Here is a 25,485-nt window from a genome sequence, read left to right as displayed (position 1 = left end):
GTTTGGTCGCCTTATGTGATCCGGTTGCTGGTCTTTGTGTATCAGTTTAGTGATAGAGTATATTTATAATTCTATAGGTGGTTATACCTGACTTGATGTTGTCCAGATGTTTATTAAGAACATGTGTTAACTATACAGGTACCTGTTTGATATCTTTGAAATTTATTATTTAATTGGTGGCTTTTGCTATCACTTTTCAGGGTTCCTGGTATTTTACTCTTTGGGTCCTATCACTATAACAGTATGGCTCTATTGATCTTTCACTATGTCGGTGCTCTTTATTACTGTTTTCACCCATATTCACTTTCTAATTCTGTTCACCAACCAGTATGTTTCACTTTTCAGTTGTATTTCATTGCCATATGGTTTTAATGTCTTTATATTTATTGTTTTTAGATTTGTCTCTATTTGTGGAGGCCTGATGAAGGGTTTATCCCGAAACAAGTCGACGTTGTCGCCTCAATTTGCACAACTGCACTAATCTTGATGTTAACAACTGATGCATTTTTGCCATTCTTTGCTATGGAAAATGTTCCCTGACGGATACTTTTTATGAATATTTTTGCACGAGTGTTGTCTTCAATAAAAATCTTTTGTATTTTTGCATATAAACTCTTCAAGTTTCTTCAGTTTTTTGCTATATATATCCTTTTTATTAGTATAAAGTCTATGTAGGTGTTGTGGCACACCTGAGAGGATATTATCATCACTTCTTTTGTTTCCCTATATACGGAATATAGGAAAGTGTTTTATAGCTGGAATTTATTATCAGTGAGAAAAAAAAGGAACACAGCATAGTTATTTGTGTGCTAGGCACTGTACATACACATGTCTAGAGTCCACTTATTAGCTGTGTTAGGCTGCAAATGTTTAGCTGGACTTGAAACCAGACCAGTGAAGGAAGCAAGGTGTGCACCTTATAAAGAATATGTATCTCACTAAGAGAAACTAAAATTTTCACCAAACACATCAGTGATGGTTGTGGATGACCGTTAACTGCACAGATATGCTATCGGGAAGCCTGTCCTGTTCTATGCAGGGGGATGAGCTGGTGAGGTGCAGGAGGGATCTTCAGGAACTACAACAGCACCTGGTCACATATTTCCAAACTTCCCCGTTGGCTCAAGAAGTAGTGAAGGACAGCCAATAGAAACAATTGAAGACGATTGTTTCAACTGATGAAGATCTATGGAGTATACATAGCTGTACAGGGAATCTCTGACCTCCGGCTGGTGGATGACGGCATCCCACATGCATGAAGAAAAGCTTTCACCCAACAAGCCTGCAAAAGGGAGGTCAGAACCAAGCAACGATGCACTGCCCGCACTTCCTCCACTGGAAACTGGCAGGACATCTCCTTTAAATACATTACATAAACACAGGTCATCATTTTAAAGTGAACCAGTGAGTGATATGGAGGCTGCCATATTTATTCCCTTTTAAACAATACCTGTTGCCTGGCTGCCCTGCTGATCTTCTGGCATCAATAAGAGTCCCAGCCCAGAAACAAGCATGGGGCTAATCCTGTCAGACTTGAGTCAGAGCACATGATCTGCATGCTTGCATTGTTTAAAAGGAAATAAATATGGCTGCCTCCATATCACTCTTACCTCGGGTTCCCTTTAATGACCCCTTTGAACAGCTTGTAGTGCAGACACAAATACAAGGACAGGCAACTTGGAAGGGAAGTTAGTCCTCAATATTGCATTTTTTATCTTTTTTTTTTTTGAAGGGGAAGCACCAAGAGATCTGCAAGCTACATTGAATAACCCAATCTCCGTTAGAAAATGTTCTTCTAAGAACTTCTGCAGCTGCATTTTACGCCCAAAACAAACAACAGACTAGGGTTAGGGTACTAAATTACAACTCAATGTGCCTCTAAGTATCTAAAATCAAAAGTATATGGTCACTGGTGGAAACAACACTCTACCCTTTTTCATCATAAGCACAAGAGAAAAGAATAGGAGAACTGGACTGGTGGTTATGGGCAACTAATCAGTCCATGCGCGTTCTCAGGCTCTTTTTTGTAAGGTGAAGGCCAACGCAGTTTTCTATATTCATGCAATAAAAACTTTAGATTACAAGCACAGCAAATATATATCTTAAAATAACTCAATTTGATTTTGTACTATGAAAGAAAGCATTCCAATATGGAGTACGTAAAACATTAATCACTTAACGACCAAGTGGTGGAGATCTACGCTTCAGTAGGAAGTCCTATGGGCTTTCTACAAAAACACATGGCTGCATAATCTACCAGCTCGGAGACTGGTTGCTCCTAACCTCGATTTCTGGACAGTCAGAACACAACTAGATCAGGAGGTGAAGCAGTGTATTAAGACCAAACCTACTGTAACTCTTTTCAAGACTACAGCTGCTAGGACAGAGTAGTTGGATAAGAGGGTGAAGCGACACCTAGAAGTAGAGGGATTGGAAGAGAAAAAGAAAAAAAGAATCAAAACGATACAACAAATTACTGACAAAAACTACCAAGGAAGAAGGGGGCATAAACACACCAGTAAACTAAGGTCTAAATCCACCTACAGCTGATATTTCAGATTATGGAGAGCAACAATGCACTCTATTTCCCAATGGTGTTCATATAGGTTTGAGACACCAGGTGGTTTCATTTCCTCAATAGTTTGTCTAGGGGGCAAAAAATAGCCATATTGAAGGTCTTTATCTCATTCCCTCTCTTCCCAACATGAAGAATTGGCCAACGGACTGTTACACCACCAAGTCTCTGTATTTCAGTGAAACTGGGATTTTTGTTGGGGATAATTTGCCCCCGAGTCCCCAAGAAATTTGAAGTGAACCAGAGATATCCCATGGTTGTATTTTATATTTAAACATTTACAAAGTAGTTTGTAGTTTCTGCTCAGGGACAGCCTATTAAGTGTCCCCAAGTAAAAAACAAAAAAACTATTGACCTTTTTCTATCTATCCCCATGCACCCAGAATTTGTATTCTGCCAGGAAAACATTTATGGCTGTAATGTGCTTATCGATGACGTTTACCATATTCCTGACAAGGTCCCGACAAGACAGAAGCGTTCACTTCCATGCATAGAAATTAACTCTTTTAGGCAGCAAAACAAAACAAGTAAAACAGCCTGATTATGAATATGTTTTGCACTGTACATACACATGCTTATCTCATCATGTCAACTCGGGTACAGTCTAAGTACTGTTTAAATATGTAGCCAATTATCTGGAGGTCTCAGGTATTTCTGCAGATATGAAAACAGCTTTGGACGAGATATGTTAGTATATACAACTTTGGGTTGGAAAGAATCGACCGTGAGCACATGTAAGGCAAACCTGAATGAGTGAACTATGGAGGCTGCCATGGTTTAAAAGATGTGTATACGACGTATACTATACGTGATACTCCTTTGCATATTCCAACTAATACGCATTGCTTTTGTAGATCGCAATAAAAACCCTGCTAGCTCATTTTAAAATGGGAGGCCTTAATTCACAAAAGCCTGCCAAAATCATTTCCTGTTAATGAACTCCTTCAATATAGTTAATGCTGTTAAATTGCTACATTAACCTTGCGCCATACATAGCACTGCAAGCAGACCTATTCTCCCTCATACCTGACTGGGGAGCGTGCAATGGATGTGAAACTTCTCAAAGGGGTCCACATCACAAATCTGCTCCAATTATCCAGTTGTATTTCATTTTCAAAATACAATTTGCCTGGCTGTTATGATGATCATCTACCTTCTGATTGACAGTCTGATTCTAGGGAGAGACCGCTGGCAGCATGCTTCTTCCAGGGGTGTAACTAAAACGAACGATGCTAGAACATCAGCATGACACCAGGCCTCCTTATTTCTTACCCAACACATTTTCCTTAAAGAGAACCCGAGGTAGGTTTGAAGAATATTATCTGCATACAGAGGCTGGATCTGCCTATACAGCCCAGCCTCTGTTGCTATCCCAAACCCCCCTAAGGTCCCCCTGCACTCTGCAATCCCTCATAAATCACAGCCACGCTGCTGACAAACAGCTGGTCAGAGCTGGCTGTGTTTATCTCTATAGTGTCAGTCTGCTGCTCTCCCCGCCTCCTGCAGAACTCCAGTCCCCGCCTGCATCTCTTCCCTCCCTGCTGATTGGAGGGAAGGGACGGGGGCAGGGACCGGAGCTATGCAGGAGGCGGGGGAGCAGCTGAGACTGACACTACAGATGTAAACACAGCCTCACAGCATGGCTGTGATTTATGAGGGATTGCAGAGTGCAGGGGGACCTTAGTGGGGTTTGGGATAGCAACAGAGGCTGGGCTGTATAGGCAGATCCAGCCTCTGTATGCAGATAACATTCTTTAAACACACCTCGGGTTCTCTTTAAAGAACACCCATACTAAACTTAGAATTCATGCTTCTACAACAATAAATTAAAAACCTAAAATTTTAACAAGAGCTAAGTACATTCTCAGCAGAAATCCCAGAGTTCCAGCGTTCTTATTGACAGAGAAGTCCTCCGTCCACAAGAGGTCACTGTTGCGAGCTGAAAGACGCATGCTCATGACCACTCTCCTGCTACCACTAGTAGAAGTACCTGCACTGGATTGTTAAAAATAAATAAATTGTTGTTGAACATGGAACCTATTAGAAATGGAAGGGGTAGTTTCCCCTTCGTAAGGGCACAGAGGCGGTCTTTCAGTAGCTGAAATACAAAGTTAGTTCTTACCACTGGGGACAAGGCAGATGTCGGCGGAACTCTCCAGCAATAATCAAAAGCTAAAATATCAGTTATGGACGGAGTAATCCTTTGAACAAAATGCCTCACTTCATCTAGAAGCCCAAAACATAATACTGAACACTTTCAAAAGTAATACAAGCTGCAGATTTAACCCAGGATATTAAAGAAGACCATCACCCCAATCTACCGGTTTAGTTTTGGAACTAGAGTGATGGGGTTAACCTGAGTGTTAAATCTACATTTGAGGTTTATGGTTTGGAGTTATGGCTTGTGAAGTTTATCCTCCAATATCCTTCACTTGCTGCACCTGTTTGGCTGGAGAACACCAGAAAAATGAAATGACCATGCAAACATGGACTCAGTTGTTTATAGGAGAATCCCAAAGTGCCACTGGAGTCTGGAATTAAATAGGAACCAATTTATACCTGTATGTAAGTTTCACTCTCTTGAAAAGTTGTCACCAGTGCAACTTCTGAACAGTATCCAGACTCCACAGCCAAGGCTGCAAATGTTTTGCCACCTAATGGCAAAAAGTTAAAGAGGAATTTTACTAAATATAATGTAATTAATAAAAGGTCTTATTTTGAACAATATTACTTTATACAATCATTTTGACAGTGCTTGCCCACTGCAGAATATTTCCTCATTCCTAAATTTGTCACAGGAGGCGACCTCTTTAGTCTTGTTAGGCGCATCATTGCAGCAGGTTTGCTTACTGTGTGTTGCGAAGTCAGCCGAAACATCTAGATTCCCAGAATGCTCTGGGAGAAGCATTCCACATAGCTAAACAGCCTATGCTGTGACATAACTGGGAGGGTGGGGTTACATAGCAACTTACACGGATATAAAAAGTGTTTCTGATGCTGAAACCAGGATAATTAGTTTAGAAGTAACCTAAATAACTTACTATATTCTACTATAGGTCACTAGAGTTCCCCTTTAAGTATGCAGTTCAGGTTTGCTGGATTGGTTTGTTGCTCTCCTCTATACCCCAAATTTAGAAAACCAACTGCACCTCCATTCTTCAAAATGTTGCAGCCCCACTGAACTCTATGAAGAGTCCTCCAGCCCAGACAGTAGCAGCAGATGTGTGAGAAAGGAAATCAGACATTTCAAAGCATCTTCATAGCCAATCGCAGAGGTTTTCAAACTTTTTCAGTTCAGGGCACCCTTGATGGCTTTGAAAAGTTTTTCAAGGCACCCATTGCCAAAAATAACTACTGAAATGCTGTTATGATACTTATTCAGCTGCATTCCCCAAAGGATGAACGCCGCGGCACCCCTGGAAAATGCTTGAGGCGCACCAGGGTGCCGTGGCACCTAGCTTGAGAACCCCTGGCCAAACTGTTACGGGAAACCGGATGGCAATCAGACAGCCTTCATTGAAAACTCCAATTCTAAATGATCAGTACTTACACAGTTACAAGTTGCTGTGAAGGTGAGTTAAGCCCTTAGTCCATTCAACCACACATCCCCAAAGGTCCAGTTGGGAGGCTTAAAAAAAAAGTGGCAGGGGTGGGGCCAACCTCACCTTTTACATGAAGAGTCAAAATCTGCACATTACCTCAACAAGTCATAACCATGGAACTGGGAATCATATTGAAATTCACTTTCCATTAAGGTTACCGCCAGATTACGCATGTTTCTTTATATGCTCAGTTTTTATTTCCCAGGTTTGTTTAATGGCAATGTATAGTGGTTTTTTTTTTTCAATTTTTGTCCTATTAATATTTAATAAAACAGTTTTACGTTTTTTTTAAATCAGGAAAATATTAAAAACTCTTATTATAAATCAAATATTTGTCAACAGCTCCACCTGCTGGTTGGAATGGCAAGTTTTGTAACCACAAGAAAGGTTTCCAGTGGCTGCAGTGCAGTAAGGGTAAGATCGTTCCGTATGGAAATATAAGACCTATTTTTTGGTCAGCAAATCTGTGAACCTTCCTCTCGTTATGGTAGACATTTGTTTACTGAAGAAGGCCTGGAACCCACTGGCAGCACTTAAGTGTTTGTGATGTAATGCTATGTGTGTGATCCAACTTGAAGGATGTGATTTTTTTAAAATCCCACATAGCATTACATTAGCAAGAGCTTTTCTAATCACAAGCGCTTTGAAAAGTGCTGCTTAGTGGGTCCCAACCTAAAGCAATCATCAAAACATTAGCAGGGAGAGCACCAAAAAAAAGAAACTTAAAGATTAAAATCCGAAATAAATAAAACAGTTATGGTAATAAAAAACACACTATACATTGGGGATGATCAATGAGATACAAATAGCATTCAAATTTCATGTAAATTATAAGCATCTTGAAATTGGACCAACCAGGAGAACTTCCTGTCAATTTCTATTGGTCCAATTTTAACCACTTGCCGCCCACAGTGCTAACCCCTCCTAAAGACCAGGTTATTATTTGCTGCACTGGGCTGTGCAGGCTTTTCAGCCACCAACACAGCCCAGCTTAGGTGCCGAGCGATCGGACTCACCTCCTTTTTTTTGTCCCTTAGGGGACATGCCATCGGAGGGGTCCGGTCGCTGCGGCCGTTTGTTGTTTGTTTTTTCCCAGCCTCCTATGAGGCTCTCTCTCCCTCACCTTCCCTCCTCCTCTCCATGCACAGACTTGAACAGGACGGCGATCCGTCCTGTTCCGCCTCTCATAGGTATCAACCTATGAGAGGACGGCGCTCCCCTATGAGAGGCCGGGGATCGCCGATCTGTACAGCGCTGCGGCCACCGGCAGCACTGTATGCTTGTAAACAAAGGGGATTTCTTTCCCCTTACGTTTACAAGCAGCCTGCTAGCCGTGATTGGCGGCTAAAAGGCTATTCACGGAACTCCGTTCCGAAGCGTCCGGGAACGATCACGCATGCACGTGGCCGTTCCCTGGGAAACTGCAGCCCCAGGACTTGACTCCAATTGGCGTTAGGCGGTCCTGGGGCTGCCGCCGCATTCACGCTCATTGGTGTGAGGCGGTCTTTAAGTAGTTAAGCTGCATAACATTTTCATGAAATTTGAATGTAAGGAGAAATGATTTGCATCTTATTGATCATCCCTACTATACATGCCCTTTATTGTCCTGGATTTTCACGCCAAGAACAGCGAAGCGCGATTTCAACCATTCAACCCCCTCACTCTGCTCCGAAATATAATGCTTTAAAGATATTCATTGAAATATTACCTCTAAAAATGTAGGATTTTTCTTTTTCTGTTAAATCAAACTTTGAAAACAAGAAATTAAAAAAATTTTCCTCTAAGGAAGATACAAAAATAAAATATTGCTTTCTTTTAAATATGTAAGTGTCCGGAGTAATGACAGCGTTAGTTTTGTTCATCAGTAGTGCACTTAGCAGTCATCTGTAGGCAAAAATCACCAATGCCCCCCGGAGAGGCTGACTGGCCGGGTACAGCAGATTCAGGTGGCAAGACTGGCACGGCAGCAGCGCTCTGCCGAACGCCGCTCCCCTCCTCCGCCTGCCGCCGGGAATTCTCTCCGGTGTTCATCATTATTCCCCCGGCCAGCTCCTGCAGTATGGCTTCACACTGGCGGAACATCTTGCCCTTCTCCGGAACCAGGAAAGACAGCGGGCACTCGGAGCTGGAATACTTTGCCAGGATGTGGATCTGCTCGCGGCTCAGTGACGCCTCCTGGCAGACCTTCTGGCACAGTCCATTGAGGTTCTGTTTGGTCTCTCCCAACGTGGATAAAATTTGGTCCCTCTCCTTCAGCAAATGTTCCCTCTCATTATGCTGCAGAGAAAGGAAAGGAACGCATCAGTGTAAAGAAAAAAATGAGCAGAGTCAAACATTAAAATACAGTAACCCCCCCCCCCTACACCCACCAGGGGAGTGGTTAGGGTTAGGCACCACCGGGGTGGTGGTTAGGGTTAAGTGTCACCAGGGGAGGGTTCTGTGTGAGAGTAGGGTTGGGTTAAGCTGTATTGTTGAATTATGTAACGATTTTTAATGTTAACATCTTTTCGTTATTATTTCATGTCTGTTTTAAAGAGAATGGGATTAGTAAAAGAAAAGACAGATACTTACCTAAGGAGAGGAAAGGCTCAGAGTCGTAATGAGCTTCCCCCTCTCCTGGTGCCCGTTCCAGTGCTGGCTCCCCCGTAGCAGTATTTGACTAAATTGGACAAATACTGCTATTCCGTCGCCGAAGGGAGGCTCCGCCAGTCTTCGGGAATCCGAGTGCTCCCGAAGACGGGCCACTCCAAACTGCGCACACGCCAGTGCCCTCTAACGCGTAATCGCGCGTGCTCAGTATGGAGCCACCTGTCTTCAGGAGGTCTCGGCTCCCGAAGACTACCGAAGTCCCCTGCAGCGGGGGATTTGAACGGAGGAGCAAGCGCTGCGACGAGGGCACCGGGAGAGGAGAGGGAAGGCTCATTAGGACACAGAGCCTTCCCTCTCCATAGGTAAGTAGCTGTATGTAGAACAGAGGCGCCAGCAGGATCAAAGTCAATAACATTTTTATTGACTTTTATCCTGCTGGCGCCTCTGTTCTACATACAAATACTCTGTGTCCACTCCTGGTGGAGGGGAGTGCTACCCCCTTTCTTGTTTCTTTACTACAGAGAGCGACTTCTTAATCCTGAGTGAGGACAGGTCTAATCTCCTCACCCGCCTATTGAGTGGTTGCCTGAATGGTAACCCATGTTTGTGAGTATAAATTCTCTCACTAAACCACTTACCAATTGTCTTCAACATACTACACCATATTGGGCTCTCGTTTTTTGTCTATTTTATTAGGCAAGTAGCTGGCTTTTTTTTTTAAGTAATCGGGAACCTTTGGCTTTAACAACGATATTTAACGTAAAGTTTGACAGACTGTTATCCACCGGCGCCATTTTGTAATCCAGCCGGGCCCTTTTTTTCAAGCCGCACTTTTTTCATGCACGCGGCATAACAGTTTAAAAATAGCCTAACAGTAAATTCCAAAGCGCCAAGCTCATCCAGAAAGTAAACTGAATAAAAGAGCAGTGCAATTGCCTGCAGCCGGAAATCAGAATCCTTTCCCCCATTTAGGCTTGGTTTGCACATAAGTCTGTACACTTCCAGTCCAGTTCTGTCCTGTCAGTTTTGTATCAGTGTTACCTGACAGGAATGGTACTGTACACCTTTTATGTGTGAACACATCCATAGACAACTGATACAAAACTGACAGGACTGGGAATGTACAGCTTTTATGTGTGAACCAAGCCATAGAAAACTCAAACAAAACCAATGTCAAAGACTGAAAGCACAGGACCGGACACCTTTTATGTGCGAATCCAGCCTAACCAACAGAAACCTATTTGCCCTGGTACCTGCACATCATTTCCTGTAGGTTTCTTCGCACTGGTCTTAGTAGATTAGCTTCAGTGACAGCTATTGCTTAGCAGTTGTAATTCTGAAAGTAGTTTCCACTGCAGAGCGACTCTCGCAGCAGGGGCATATGTCTGCCCTGCCTATCCCAAACAAATGAATACTGCTACTGCTACTACTACTACCACCACTACTTTTCACACACCCGCTTACAAGACTTCTCTCGATCCTCTCCCATCCTCTGGAACACCCTCCCTCAACATATCCGCCACTCACCCACACTTACCCTTTTTAGGCGCAACCTGTAAAACTCGCCTCTTCAGGCCAGTATACTCTCCTACCTAGGACACTTTGGCCACTGACCACCATCTCTACCATCCCATACACAGCTTCCCTTACCTACTGTCCTATAACCCTTTAGATTGTAAGGCCTTTTGGCCAGGGCTCTCTTCCCCCTTTGTCTCACAATGCTGTGCAATGTGTGTGCGTATCTCCCACCCCGTGTAAAATCTGTAGCCGATTTGTTCACTGCATCAGCTGTACTCCACCACTGTCTTGAATTAACTGCTGTGTTATTTATTTGTATTGTTATACCCCGCATGCTGTTGTACAGCCCCACGGAAGAGGCTGGCGCTATATAAATCTATAATAATAATAATAATAATAATTTACTTCTTTGTTATACAGGCGCACTGTGTCTTCCCATCTGTATGTCATAGCTGCGTCTCGATAAAAACAATTATTTGTCAAGTAGAGAATGAATACAAAAATTCATGAAAAATATAAATCTTTCTGTGCCCTTTAATAAAAGAAATGATGAAAAAAGTATAGTGCTGTAATTTCCCTTTTTAACATTACACTGCACAAAAGAAATCAGCTTTATGACTGGCTGAATGTGATTACAGCGTTTCAAAGTTCAGCACTGCTGCAGCGGCTGGTGTATAATTAATTAGTGTCTACGCTGAAGAGTTGCTTAACAATGTTTTCATGCTGGCAGCCACCACCCTGCCCTGCTGTGTAACAGGCTGCAAGTCATGCTGTGTCATGCACTGTGTTATCGCTTATAGACCATAACAAATGGCCCAACTGCTCCATGACACTCCACTCTATGTACTCTGTGCTGCTGAAAGCACCAGGCTAGGCACGAAATTCACTTGCATTTAACCACTTGAGGACCATAGGCTTATTTAACCTCCCTGGCGTTCTATTAAGATCACCAGGGCGGCTGCGGGAGGGTTTTTTTTTGTAATAAAAAAAAAACTATTACATGCAGCCAACTGAAAGTTGGCTGCATGAAAGCCCACTAGAGGGCGCTCCTAATGCGTACTTCAGATTGCCTTCGGCGATCAGAAGTAACAAGGAAGGCTGCAATGAGCAGCCTTCCTTGTTTCGCCTTCCTCGTTGCCATGGCGATGAGCGGATTGACGTCATGGACGTCAGCCGACGTCCTGACGTCTGCCGCCTCCGATCCAGCCCTTAGCGCTGGCCGGAACTGTTCGTTCCGGCTGCGCTGGGCTCGGGCGGCTGGGGGGACCCTCTTTCGCCGCTACACGCGGCGAATTGCCGTGCTGCGGCGGCGATCAGGTAGAACACGCGGCTGGCAAAGTGCCGGCTGCGTGTGCTCCTTTTTATTTGAAACAAATCGGCCCAGCAGGGCCTGAGCGGCACCCTCCGGCGGTAATGGACGAGCTGAGCTCATCCAGACCGCTAAGGAGGTTAAGGCCCCTTTTACACTTAATCAGCAGCTCTCAGTTAAAACTGAAAGAAAACGGATTTTCAAAGTAATGTCTATGTTTTCCTATGGCACATTTCACACTTAACGCGGTTTAACTGAAATCTTTTTCACAATGCACTGCTATGGAAAAAACGCGTACCAACGCATACCAACGCACACCAACTGATTAAGTGTAATTGGGCCCTTAGGCCCCTTTTACACTTAATCAGCAGCTCTCAGTTATAACTGAAAGAAAACTGATTTTCAAAGTAATGCCCATGTTTTCCTATGGCACAGTAATCTTCTTCGCAATGCACTGCTATGGAAAAATGCGTACCAATGCACACTAACGCGTACTAACGCATACTAACGCACACTAACGCATATCAACTGCTTACGTGTAAACGGGGCCTAACACCCTCCTAGTGACAAGGCCTTTTTTTATTTTTTTTTATTTTACAATTTAGGCCACTGCAGCTTTAAGTGCTCGCTGCAGAGCCGTACAAGTCAGCACACGAGTGACCCCCCCCTTTTCTGCCCACCAACAGAAAGCTTTCTGTTGGTGGACTCTGATCCCTGCTGGAATGTTTGTTTATTTATATATTTCTTTGTTGTTTTATTTTTATTAAATTTCCCTATTTTTTTTCCCCCCTCCCTCCTCCTGCCAGCCTATCACCGCAATCAGCCGTCATATGCATCAGAGGCCTATGAGAGCCGACCGCTCCTGTGCCTTCCCAGGGGACAGCCGAGTGACACAGCTGTCCCCAGTACAGCGCTGCTGTAGATCACATCGCTGTACAATGTAAATAGACAGCAGTGTTGCCGTCTAACAGTCTCCTAGCGGTGATCGCCGATAAGAGACTGATGACAGAGCGGAGCACACGCGCGATCCCTAGCAAGACACACCCCCAGGATGTCACACCAATTGGCGTGGAGCAGTCGGCGAGTGGTTAAGAAAACATTCTTTAACTTCCCTGGCGGTATGAATGCTTTGTATTTAGCTTCTAAAAGGGATACAAGTTTTTCATGTGCTTTTAGACCCTAAAATCATGAAAAAAAAAATCATACCAGCAGAGCGTCTGCAGCAGCCCTGCACTTACTCACCTCTCTGGCTCCAGCGCTGCAGTTTTCCCTCCGTCCTCCGGGTGGCGCTGCAACCCTAAAGTGAGATTGCCGGCTGCAATCATGACGACAGACTGCGATCTCACCGGGGAAGCAGAGCCCCGGAGGAGCGGAAGAAGGATGGCTGTTGACGTCGGGATCCCCCGTGAGGTGAGCTGTAACGTCCGCTGCGTGCCATTGCTCTGCATAGAGCCTCCAGCGGCTACCCAAATACAGGTCGGGGTTACCGCTAAGCTGCGGTTTTCCGCCCTGACCGTAGCTCGGGACTACCGCCAAGGAGGTTAAACTCTTTTGGGACCGGACTGTACTGGCACCACAAATAGGTACTGCAACGAAACCAACCATAACCCTTCCCCCCCTCCCCCCCATCCTTTGAGAGGGCACAGCCTCTGGATTCGAATGAGCCTTCCCAATCCCCCTAAGCCTCAGGGCTAAATAGGCGATGTTTGCACATGGCGCTTACCACCGAGCACCGATACCAGGCGCCCCACCCATAGCAGCAATGCAATGCTGCGCGGGGCGCTTAACGCTAACTTGTGGCACCAGCAGTTGCCGGACCCATAATTACATCTCCCTTCGAGTTGCTTAAACTTGGATGGGGAAAAGTATTTAACGCCACCAGGGAGTCTTGCGACAGCAGTCATTCGGCTTACCCTGTGCCCAGCTCACCGGCGGCTCAGCAATACGCACATCCTCAGGGATCCAGCACTGGCTCCTTCGAAACCACAGCAGACAACTGCGGTGCAGTAGTGTCTGTAATATTTACCTACCGCAATCCAGTGCAGTAGCGGCTTTCCAATCGGGCTCGGGCAGAAAGAGAAATAGCCGAGCCCGATTGGGACTGCTCTACTGCACAGGTGCAAGTCAGTAGCGGCTTTCTGATTGGTTGCCTGGCAGTCCTGCTGATTCACTGACTAATACTTTTAGCCAAACACAGGGTCACTAATGACCAGCCCTTTGAGTATCAATATAGGAGTATTTGGCTCCACATTATTGGACCTAATGGTCAGTAAAAGAAACACAACTTTAATCGTGCCTAACAAGATTCACAAATTAAAGTATAAAACCTCTAGTGTGGAGGTCTTGGCTTATCCCCCACAATAAGACATCTAATGTGGTGTAGCTATTCCACATAAAGGTTTAGAACCCTGCTGGTATAGGAGATGGTTGTAGCCACTAGCATTCAATCAGCTGTCATGTAGACTGCTAGCAGATGCTGCCTGTAGTCAGTACAGACCATCACCTACATATACATATCAGGAGGACATATAGAGGAGTGATAGTGCTATTTACACAGTGATTGTACAATGATCTTTAACATGTTTCACCCTACTGCTTTTTCAAAAAGTGCTATACATATATACAATGAGCATAGTGCACCCCCCACCAGCAAAATGTCCCCCAGCAAATAGCCCAAGTCAGAGCTGAGGCACTGTTTGCAGTGCAGGTTTAAATAGACTGAGAGAGAGGACAAGCACACCCACAGGGCGTGGCTACATGCATTAACCATTTCTATTCAGGTACACATCAGGGTTCTGATGTGTGTGAAGTGATGCGTATCTATGCGCCCTGCAGCCGGCGAGCCTATAAGCTATGAATGTCGACTGCACCTGCGACACATCACAAAGTCAGCTGTAGAGACATACCAAAAGGAGGGGGGGGGGGGGGGGTTACAACAACCCATGTTATTAGGCCTAGCGCTGTTAGTCCGTATAAGACTGTGCTTCAATCCATATGCAAAGTGACAAATAAACGCATGATATGTATCAAACGTATATTCGATTGCTCATCTGAGCACTGCAATGCTGGCATTGCATCCATGCATTACATGCACTTTGGAAATTCAGCATCAGAGCCTCCACATAGATAAGTAGCAGTAACAATTATACACTTGCACCTTGTATCTTAGGGTAGAAGTCACATTGTGACTGACATGACATAACACATCATCTCGAATGATGTCTATCGATTTCCAGGTGAGTATATAGAGTGTATCTAAAGTCTCAACCACTGTGCATTATGTCATTCTGATAGGTGCATAAGGGGATTAGTATCTCAGCATATGCATACGATTGTATCTATCAATCTGCCTCCCTTGTTCCCATAGACTGCCAATCTCCATCATTCGATCGGTTACATCCATGCACTATATATACTCTGGAAACTTGACATCAAAGCCTCCACATGAATAGATGGTATTTACATTTGTGCAATTGCACCATACACATTGGGATAGAGCTCCCATTGTGACTAACATGAAGAGGAAACACATCACCTCAAGTGGCGTATATCGATTGCCAGATGGGTATATGAGTAGTATCAAGGGTCTCAGCCTCTGTGCATTATGTCAGATAGGTGCATAAAAGGGATTAGCATCTCAGCAAGTGCACACAATTGTATCAATCAGTCTACCTCCCTTACTCCCATAGACAGCCAATCTCCATCTCTCGTTGGTTACTCTATATATGGAGATCTCAGTTGCTCATGGATTGAATTTATACTTGCTCAATTGCCCGATTTATTACTGTTAGTAGATAAGTGTGAACCAGTCAGAGGAAACAAGCCAGATTGAAATCCTCATTCAGTCCGTTTGGAGCAATCGAGTCAAGACGAAAAATCCACCTCGACTCGATTTGGGTTAATTTTTTGTCGAGGTTACCCCCCCTAATGCTTCTTTTCCATTCCTGAATCCCCCAGAACATGATGTCGAACCTGGATTTTGGGTGTACCTGATTCATGTGTCGTGCAATCGGTGTGTCGTTCCTGTGTTTTATGTCGCCAATGTGTTCTAATACTCGCTCCTTGAGTGCTCTCGTGGTTTTACCCACATACAAAAGTTCACATTTGCACTTAGCCGCATATACGACCCCCTTTGTATTGCATGTGATAAATGAGCGAATGTCAAAAACCCTACCGTTTACTGGGGAGACAAATTGTTTGATTGTGGGCATATATTTGCATGCTTTGCACTTCCCACAATGGAACGATCCTTGTGGTTTAGTAGGTAACCAGGTGCTTTTGTGTTGTTCTGGATTCTTGGAAAACGCGCTGTGGACAAGAATGTCCCTCAGGTTGGATGCCCTTTTATATGTTATTGAGGGTCTTGAGGGTAAAATACTAGCTAGATCTTTATCTTTTTTTAATATTGGCCAGTAATGCTCGACAATTTGAAAGACTGAATGGGACTGTTCAGTGAACGTGCCCACCAATCGTGGTGGCATACGTTTAGATGTCTGTGTGTCATGATTGTTAGCCATATCTGTGACTTCAATCGGAGTATTAGCCAGTGTTTGTTGACGCGGGGTATGTTTAGCCCGCAGATATGCCTTTTGTATAACTTCATCTGGGAAGCCTCTGTATCTAAATCTGTCATTCAAAAGTTTACATTCTTTTTCGAACGATTCCTCACTCGAGCAATTTCTCCGCGCTCTGAGGAATTGTCCTATCGGTATGCTCCTGCGCAGCGATCTTGGGTGTGAGCTATCCCATTGATGTGTGTATTGCTGTTTGTTGATTTTGTAACTATATTGAATATGAATGAGATTGGAATGAAATTCACATATGAAGTGAGCAATACACACATCAATTTCCTTGATCTCACAATCAAGATTGGGAAACAGGGCGAAATAGAGACAGAAATATTTCGCAAACCTACTGCAACAAACTCATTACTAAAATGGGATAGCTCACACCCAAGATCGCTGCGCAGGAGCATACCGATAGGACAATTCCTCAGAGCGCGGAGAAATTGCTCGAGTGAGGAATCGTTCGAAAAAGAATGTAAACTTTTGAATGACAGATTTAGATACAGAGGCTTCCCAGATGAAGTTATACAAAAGGCATATCTGCGGGCTAAACATACCCCGCGTCAACAAACACTGGCTAATACTCCGATTGAAGTCACAGATATGGCTAACAATCATGACACACAGACATCTAAACGTATGCCACCACGATTGGTGGGCACGTTCACTGAACAGTCCCATTCAGTCTTTCAAATTGTCGAGCATTACTGGCCAATATTAAAAAAAGATAAAGATCTAGCTAGTATTTTACCCTCAAGACCCTCAATAACATATAGAAGGGCATCCAACCTGAGGGACATTCTTGTCCACAGCGCGTTTTCCAAGAATCCAGAACAACACAAAAGCACCTGGTTACCTACTAAACCACAAGGATCGTTCCATTGTGGGAAGTGCAAAGCATGCAAATATATGCCCACAATCAAACAATTTGTCTCCCCAGTAAACGGTAGGGTTTTTGACATTCGCTCATTTATCACATGCAATACAAAGGGGGTCGTATATGCGGCTAAGTGCAAATGTGAACTTTTGTATGTGGGTAAAACCACGAGAGCACTCAAGGAGCGAGTATTAGAACACATTGGCGACATAAAACACAGGAACGACACACCGATTGCACGACACATGAATCAGGTACACCCAAAATCCAGGTTCGACATCATGTTCTGGGGGATTCAGGAATGGAAAAGAAGCATTAGGGGGGGTAACCTCGACAAAAAATTAACCCAAATCGAGTCGAGGTGGATTTTTCGTCTTGACTCGATTGCTCCAAACGGACTGAATGAGGATTTCAATCTGGCTTGTTTCCTCTGACTGGTTCACACTTATCTACTAACAGTAATAAATCGGGCAATTGAGCAAGTATAAATTCAATCCATGAGCAACTGAGATCTCCATATATAGAGTAACCAACGAGAGATGGAGATTGGCTGTCTATGGGAGTAAGGGAGGTAGACTGATTGATACAATTGTGTGCACTTGCTGAGATGCTAATCCCTTTTATGCACCTATCTGACATAATGCACAGAGGCTGAGACCCTTGATACTACTCATATACCCATCTGGCAATCGATATACGCCACTTGAGGTGATGTGTTTCCTCTTCATGTTAGTCACAATGGGAGCTCTATCCCAATGTGTATGGTGCAATTGCACAAATGTAAATACCATCTATTCATGTTGAGGCTTTGATGTCAAGTTTCCAGAGTATATATAGTGCATGGATGTAACCGATCGAATGATGTAGATTGGCAGTCTATGGGAACAAGGTAGGCAGATTGATAGATACAATCGTATGCATATGCTGAGATACTAATCCCCTTATGCACCTATCAGAATGACATAATGCACAGTGGTTGAGACTTTAGATACACTCTATATACTCACCTGGAAATCGATAGACATCATTCGAGATGATGTGTTATGTCATGTCAGTCACAATGTGACTTCTACCCTAAGATACAAGGTGCAAGTGTATAATTGTTACTGCTACTTATCTATGTGGAGGCTCTGATGCTGAATTTCCAAAGTGCATGTAATGCATGGATGCAATGCCAGCATTGCAGTGCTCAGATGAGCAATCGAATATACGTTTGATACATATCATGCGTTTATTTGTCACTTTGCATATGGATTGAAGCACAGTCTTATACGGACTAACAGCGCTAGGCCTAATAACATGGGTTGTTGTAACCCCCCCCCCCTCCTTTTGGTATGTCTCTACAGCTGACTTTGTGATGTGTCGCAGGTGCAGTCGACATTCATAGCTTATAGGCTCGCCGGCTGCAGGGCGCATAGATACGCATCACTTCACACACATCAGAACCCTGATGTGTACCTGAATAGAAATGGTTAATGCATGTAGCCACGCCCTGTGGGTGTGCTTGTCCTCTCTCTCAGTCTATTTAAACCTGCACTGCAAACAGTGCCTCAGCTCTGACTTGGGCTATTTGCTGGGGGACATTTTGCTGGTGGGGGGTGCACTATGCTCATTGTATATATGTATAGCACTTTTTGAAAAAGCCGTAGGGTGAAACATGTTAAAGATCATTGTACAATCACTGTGTAAATAGCACTATCACTCCTCTATATGTCCTCCTGATATGTATATGTAGGTGATGGTCTGTACTGACTACAGGCAGCATCTGCTAGCAGTCTACATGACAGCTGATTGAATGCTAGTGGCTACAACCATCTCCTATACCAGCAGGGTTCTAAACCTTTATGTGGAATAGCTACACCACATTAGATGTCTTATTGTGGGGGATAAGCCAAGACCTCCACACTAGAGGTTTTATACATTAATTTGTGAATCTTGTTAGGCACGATTAAAGTTGTGTTTCTTTTACTGACCATTAGGTCCAATAATGTGGAGCCAAATACTCCTATATTGATACTCAAAGGGCTGGTCATTAGTAGAGTTGGGCCGAACCTCCGATTTTCGGTTCGCGAACCCTGTTCGCGAACCTCCGCGAAAGGTTCGGTTCGCGAAAAAGTTCGCGAACCGCAATAGACTTCAATGGGGAGGCGAACTTTCAAAGTTTTAAAAAATTCTATACACTGCAAAAATGATAGAAAACATGTTTCAAAAGCTCTAATGCCTGGAGTCACACCTAATTGAGTGAAATACACTTCACTGCTCGAGGACCCACCCTCCCTCCCTCCTCCAAGCAAGGTCCTTTATACCATTTGCCTACCTACACTAATTAGTTATGGAACAGCTGCTACACACTCTGCTAGGGAGTTTTTACTCTCCCTCCTCTCTGCTAGGGAGTTTTTACTCTCCCTCCTCCCACCTCCCTCCTCCCACCTCCCACCTCCCTCCTCCCACCTCCCTCCTCCCACCTCCCTCCTCCCACCTCCCTCCTCCCTCCTCCCACCTCCCTCCTCCCTCCTCCCACCTCCCTCCTCCCTCCTCCCTCCTCCCTCCTCCCTCCTCCCTCCTCCCTCCTCCCACCTCCCACCTCCCACCTCCCTCCTCCCTCCAACCCTCCAACCCTTCAACCCTTCAACCCTTCAACCCTTCAACCCTTCAACCCTTCAACCCTTCAACCCTTCAACCCTTCAACCTATTCCCTCCTCCCTCCGGGAGGAGGGTGTCTTCTGGCAGGGAATTATACTTTTTTAAAAGCCAGTATATATCATACCATAGCTGGGAATCGAACCCAGATCACACTGCATGGTGGACACGTCAGTGCATCACCCTAAGCACTGTACCACTACAGTAGTAAGTGAAGCTACCGTAAAATGTACCATTAATGCTCAATGCAATAGAACCATTAGGTTGCTTAAAGGAGAACTGTAGTGAGAGGTATATGGAGGCTGCCATATTGATTTCCTTTTAAGCTATACCAGTTGCCTGGCAGCCCTGCTGATCTATTTGGCTGCAGTAATAATAATAATTATAATCCAAACATTTGTATAGCGCTTTTCTCCTGTCAGACTCAAAGCGCTCAAGAGCTGCAGCCACAGGGACGCACTCAAGAGGCCACCCTGCAGTGTTAGGGAGTCTTGCTTTGAACTCCTTACTGAATAGGTACTTGACCTAGCCAGGATTCGAACCCTGGTCTCCCATGTCAAAGGCAGAACCCTTAACCAGTACACTATCCAGCCACTGTCGTGTGAATCCCACCAGAAACAAGCATGCAGCTAATCTTGTCAGATCTTACAAAAATGTCAAACACCAGATCTGCTGCATGCTTGTTCAGGGTCTAGGGCTAAAAGTATTGGAGGCAGAGGATCTGCAGGATAGCCAGGTAACTGGTATTGCTTAAAAGGAAATCAATATGGTAGCCTCCATATACCTTTCACTACAGTTCTCCTTTAAAGGGAACCTTAACTGAGAGTGATATGGCTGTTTCCTGTAAACAATACCAGTTGCCTGGCAGTCCAGCTGATCTTTGTGACTGCAATAGTGGCTGAATCACACCCTGAAACAAGCATGCAGCTAATCCAGTCTGACTTCAGTCAGAGCACCTGATCTGCATGCTTGTTCAGGGGCTGTGGCTAAAAGTATTAGAGACACAGGATCAGCAGGCGATTCAGGCAACTGGTATTATTTTAAAAGGAAAAATCCATATCCTTCTCCGTTTAGGTTCCCTTTAAGGATTTGTAGCATAAAAGCCAACTCACATTGGCTGGGATTCGAACCTGGGTCTCTCTGTATGGTGGACAAGCACACTATCCACTATACCAACTGAAGCTGGCCTGAAAATGCTGGCCTGAAAATGCTGGCCTGAAAATGCTGGCCTGAAAATGCTGGCCTGAAATTGCTGGCCTGAAAACAAGCTGCATGCTTGTTTCAGGGTGTGATGCAGCTTGTTTTCAGGCCAGCAATTTCAGGCCAGCAATTTCAGGCCAGCAATTTCAGGCCAGCTTCAGTTGGTATAGTGGATAGTGTGCTTGTCCACCATACAGTGAGACCCAGGTTCGAATCCCAGCCAATGTGAGTTGGCTTTTATGCTACAAATCCTTAAAGGGAACCTAAACGGAGAAGGATATGGATTTTTCCTTTTAAAATAATACCAGTTGCCTGAATCGCCTGCTGATCCTGTGTCTCTAATACTTTTAGCCACAGCCCCTGAACAAGCATGCAGATCAGGTGCTCTGACTGAAGTCAGACTGGATTAGCTGCATGCTTGTTTCAGGGTGTGATTCAGCCACTATTGCAGTCACAAAGATCAGCTGGACTGCCAGGCAACTGGTATTGTTTACAGGAAACAGCCATATCACTCTCAGTTAAGGTTCCCTTTAAAGGAGAACTGTAGTGAAAGGTATATGGAGGCTACCATATTGATTTCCTTTTAAGCAATACCAGTTACCTGGCTATCCTGCAGATCCTCTGCCTCCAATACTTTTAGCCCTAGACCCTGAACAAGCATGCAGCAGATCTGGTGTTTGACATTTTTGTAAGATCTGACAAGATTAGCTGCATGCTTGTTTCTGGTGGGATTCACACAACAGTGGCTGGATAGTGTACTGGTTAAGGGTTCTGCCTTTGACATGGGAGACCAGGGTTCGAATCCTGGCTAGGTCAAGTACCTATTCAGTAAGGAGTTCAAAGCAAGACTCCCTAACACTGCAGGGTGGCCTCTTGAGTGCGTCCCTGTGGCTGCAGCTCTTGAGCGCTTTGAGTCTGACAGGAGAAAAGCGCTATACAAATGTTTGGATTATAATTATTATTATTACTGCAGCCAAATAGATCAGCAGGGCTGCCAGGCAACTGGTATAGCTTAAAAGGAAATCAATATGGCAGCCTCCATATACCTCTCACTACAGTTCTCCTTTAAGCAACCTAATGGTTCTATTGCATTGAGCATTAATGGTACATTTTACGGTAGCTTCACTTACTACTGTAGTGGTACAGTGCTTAGGGTGATGCACTGACGTGTCCACCATGCAGTGTGATCTGGGTTCGATTCCCAGCTATGGTATGATATATACTGGCTTTTAAAAAAGTATAATTCCCTGCCAGAAGACACCCTCCTCCCGGAGGGAGGAGGGAATAGGTTGAAGGGTTGAAGGGTTGGAGGGTTGGAGGGAGGAGGGAGGAGGGAGGAGGGAGGAGGGAGGAGGGTTGGAGGGAGGAGGGAGGAGGGAGGAGGGTTGGAGGGAGGAGGGAGGAGGGAGGAGGGAGGAGGGAGGAGGGAGGAGGGAGGTGGGAGGAGGGAGGTGGGAGGAGGGAGGAGGGAGGCCAATTAAAATCTCACTAGCAGAGAGTGTAGCAGCTGTCCCATAACTAATTAGTGTAGGCAGACAACTGAGTCAAATGGTATAAAGGACCTAGCTTGAAGGGAGGGTGGGCGGGTCCTCAAGCAGTGTGTTTGACCATAACATGTCTGCTGACAGTGAAATGGAGGGTAAAAATTTTGTTTTTTGATGCGAACTGGGCGAAGCGAACTTCCGCAAACGTTCGCCTGCGGGAGGCGAACGCGAACCACCAAAGTTCGCCAGGAACCGTTCGCCGGCGAACCGTTCGGCCCAACTCTAGTCATTAGTGACCCTGTGTTTGATTATTTTTCCCTGGTATATTTTCTCGGTTGTGTGCATAATACTTTTAGCCACAGACCCTGAGCAAGCATGCAGATCAGATGTTTCTGCCTGAAGTCTGACAGAATTAGCTGCATGCTTGTTTCAGGCGTGTGATTGAGACACTACCACAGCTAAATGGATCAGCAGGGCTGCCAGGCAACTGGTATTGCTTACGAGGAAATAAATATGGCAGCCTCCATATCCCTCTCACTTCAGGTGTCCTTTAGAATTCCCAGCTGCAGTGCTGCAGTTTGTGAATTGTTGACTGGAGGCCTGGAGTACAGGAGTTCCCACACACAAGTGTAAACGTGCAGTACGAGAGGCTGCCGCCAGCCGCATGCTGTCACTCCCATTGACTCTGCCTTTCAGGATTGTACGCTATGAGCTGTGTTGGCGTTTAACAGCAGCTCTCAGGATTTCTCCCTATACTGGAATGTCAGCAGGCTCTGAATCATCAGCCACTACTCTACATACAGAGCCTGTGGCCACATTAGTCATGCGGGGCTCGGTCCTAGAGCAAAACAAAGCAGCCGGTTGGCAGGAGAGGTTACTCAGCTTGTATTTTGATTCCATTGATGTGAAAAGGCTGAGTTTTCCCTCAGAAAGGCTGCCCAATGCTTCTAACAATCTTGGCATTCGAGTACCGCCCATTTATAGTAAAATCACTCACTTACCGCAAAGCGAGTTATGGTGAATCAGCTCTTACATGTCCCAATTAAAGTGTCATCTAAGCTGACATGGGGATTTAAAATCCGACTAAACAAGGCAAATTCCTAAAGCAATTAGGTTGACAAGTGTATGTTTACGGCCAGAACCTGAAGTCTGGCCACTTCGGATTCTGGCCGGCCAAAATGCGAAGTGGCCAATGTTAGAAATGAAAGCCTTCCTGGCAGCCAATGTGAGGAATTAATGTATTCCCCTGTAGTTTGGCGATCCCAGATGCCGTGTCCTCTCTTCCCCACAGAAGCCATCCGCTCTGTTTGCCGCTTTCTTCATCCTGCCACGGACGGCCAATGTCAGAAATGATTGGATTTCTCTGCTCCTCCGCTCCGGCTCCTCCTCCTGCCCCCCTCCTATTTCCCTCTGACAGCCGGGGACACGCATACACTCAAAGTCGTTCGTGGCTGCAGGAAGAAAGACCGGGAACGCTGCAGACATTGCTTCTGCCAGCACCCGCTCTGCTGGATTTAATAGAACGAATCCCTGCAGTGATGAGCAACTATGGGTGCATGTGTGTGTCCCCGGCTGTCAGAGGGAAATAGGAGGGAGGCAGGAGGAGGAGGAGCCAGAGCGGAGAAATCCATTAATTTCTGACATTGGCCGCCCGTGGCAGGATGAAGACAGCGAGGAGAGGAGCAGGAGCCACCAGAAATGCTTGAATTTCTAACAATGGCCGCAGTGAGACGGCCACTTCGCATATTGGCCGGCCAGAAAGTGAAGTGGCCAGACTTCATGGCCGTAACATATACAAATAGTACATAGAAGAAAAGTGGTGGACAGAATGCTACTTCACAAGTTGTACTCCGCAAACTCCAGTACATCACGCTTCCTCTCCTAAATGAATGCAGCTGGTGGGCGGGTCAGTCATGTGTGACCGCGTGACACAAAAAGAAGGATGAGCAATAGATGCCAGGTTATATTTCCCAGAATTCCTGCATTATAGCAGATAACAAGAGTCCTCTGTATGAGAATGCAGGCTTGTAGATTAAGCCTTATAGCTGTTCAGCAGCTATAAGGCTACAGTCTGCTCACAGGAAGCTACGTAAAGACTCTGGAGACTCTGTGCTGACATAGCTGAGTAATCAAATTACACTTGTGATTACTTTAAGATGAGGGAGAATTAGACAGGCTCTTCTCTCTAAAAACACACATGGTGCATTTACAGTAACTCTTTTTCCCTTGTGTCCTGTACAGAAGTTCAGGACCACTTTAAGTGTGGCCTGCAAATGGAGGCGCTACTGACTTAGCGTGCCATCTGTACACTGCGATTTCCATGCCTTGGATAACAAACCCCAAAAGCCCACAAGGGAAGGGCAGGGTAACATTTTACAATCTTAAAAGGAATTTCAAGAAAGTCAGGTTCCACTCTCTTGGTTCTACCATCTCTTCCAAAATACTGACCATGCCTGGAATACTCTGCAACCAGGGACATTTACTTTAAGACCTTGATGGAACTATTTCCAGACTTCCATACGTTCGAGAAAGAGAGAAAAATATACATCTTACTGGGAGAAGAGGAATCCACAGTAACAATCGCTGCCCGCTATGTCACAGACTGAGCAGAGGAATCCACAATGTCACAGACTGAGCAGAGGAATCCACAGTGACAATCGCTGCCCGCTATGTCACAGACTGAGTGGAGGAATCCACAGCAACAATCACTGCCCACTATGTCACGGACTGAGCAGAGGAATCCACAGTGACAATCGCTGCCCGCTATGTCACAGACTGAGTGGAGCTATCCACAGTGACAATCACTGCCCACTATGCCACAGACTAAGCAGAGGAATCCACAGTGACCATCGCTGCCCGCTATGTCAAAGACTGAGTGGAGGAATCCACAGTGACAATCGCTGCACACTATGTCACAACATGCCACAGACTGAGGGGAGCATAAATAAAACTGTAAACCTAAAAATGTTCACAGACTGCATAGCCATTGAACACCTACCACACCCCCCTTCCATGTCCCCCATATACAGTGGAGGAAATAATTATTTGACCCCTCACTGATTTTGTAAGTTTGTCCAATGACAAAGAAATGAAAAGTCTCAGAACAGTATCATTTCAATGGTAGGT

General features: G+C 45.0%; 1 protein-coding gene across 2 annotated transcripts in view; it reads right to left on the bottom strand.

Moving 5' to 3' along the window:
* Nucleotides 1-4,339: 4,339 nt before the first annotated feature.
* BACH1 (BTB domain and CNC homolog 1) overlaps nt 4,340-25,485 on the bottom strand; it is a 92,324-nt gene continuing 71,178 nt past the window's right edge. For both annotated transcript variants that reach the window (XM_068270604.1, XM_068270603.1), the window contains exon 5: nt 4,340-8,454. In XM_068270604.1, the coding sequence (XP_068126705.1) occupies nt 8,026-8,454 (429 nt within the window). In that variant the 3' untranslated portion in view covers nt 4,340-8,025. The remainder of the gene's footprint in view (nt 8,455-25,485) is intronic.

Source organism: Hyperolius riggenbachi, chromosome 2 (genome assembly GCF_040937935.1).
Source record: "Hyperolius riggenbachi isolate aHypRig1 chromosome 2, aHypRig1.pri, whole genome shotgun sequence".
NCBI classification, from domain to species: Eukaryota; Metazoa; Chordata; class Amphibia; order Anura; family Hyperoliidae; genus Hyperolius; species Hyperolius riggenbachi.
The sequence above is the reverse complement of the archived record's forward strand: the minus strand, read 5'-3'. Positions and strand labels throughout refer to the sequence as shown.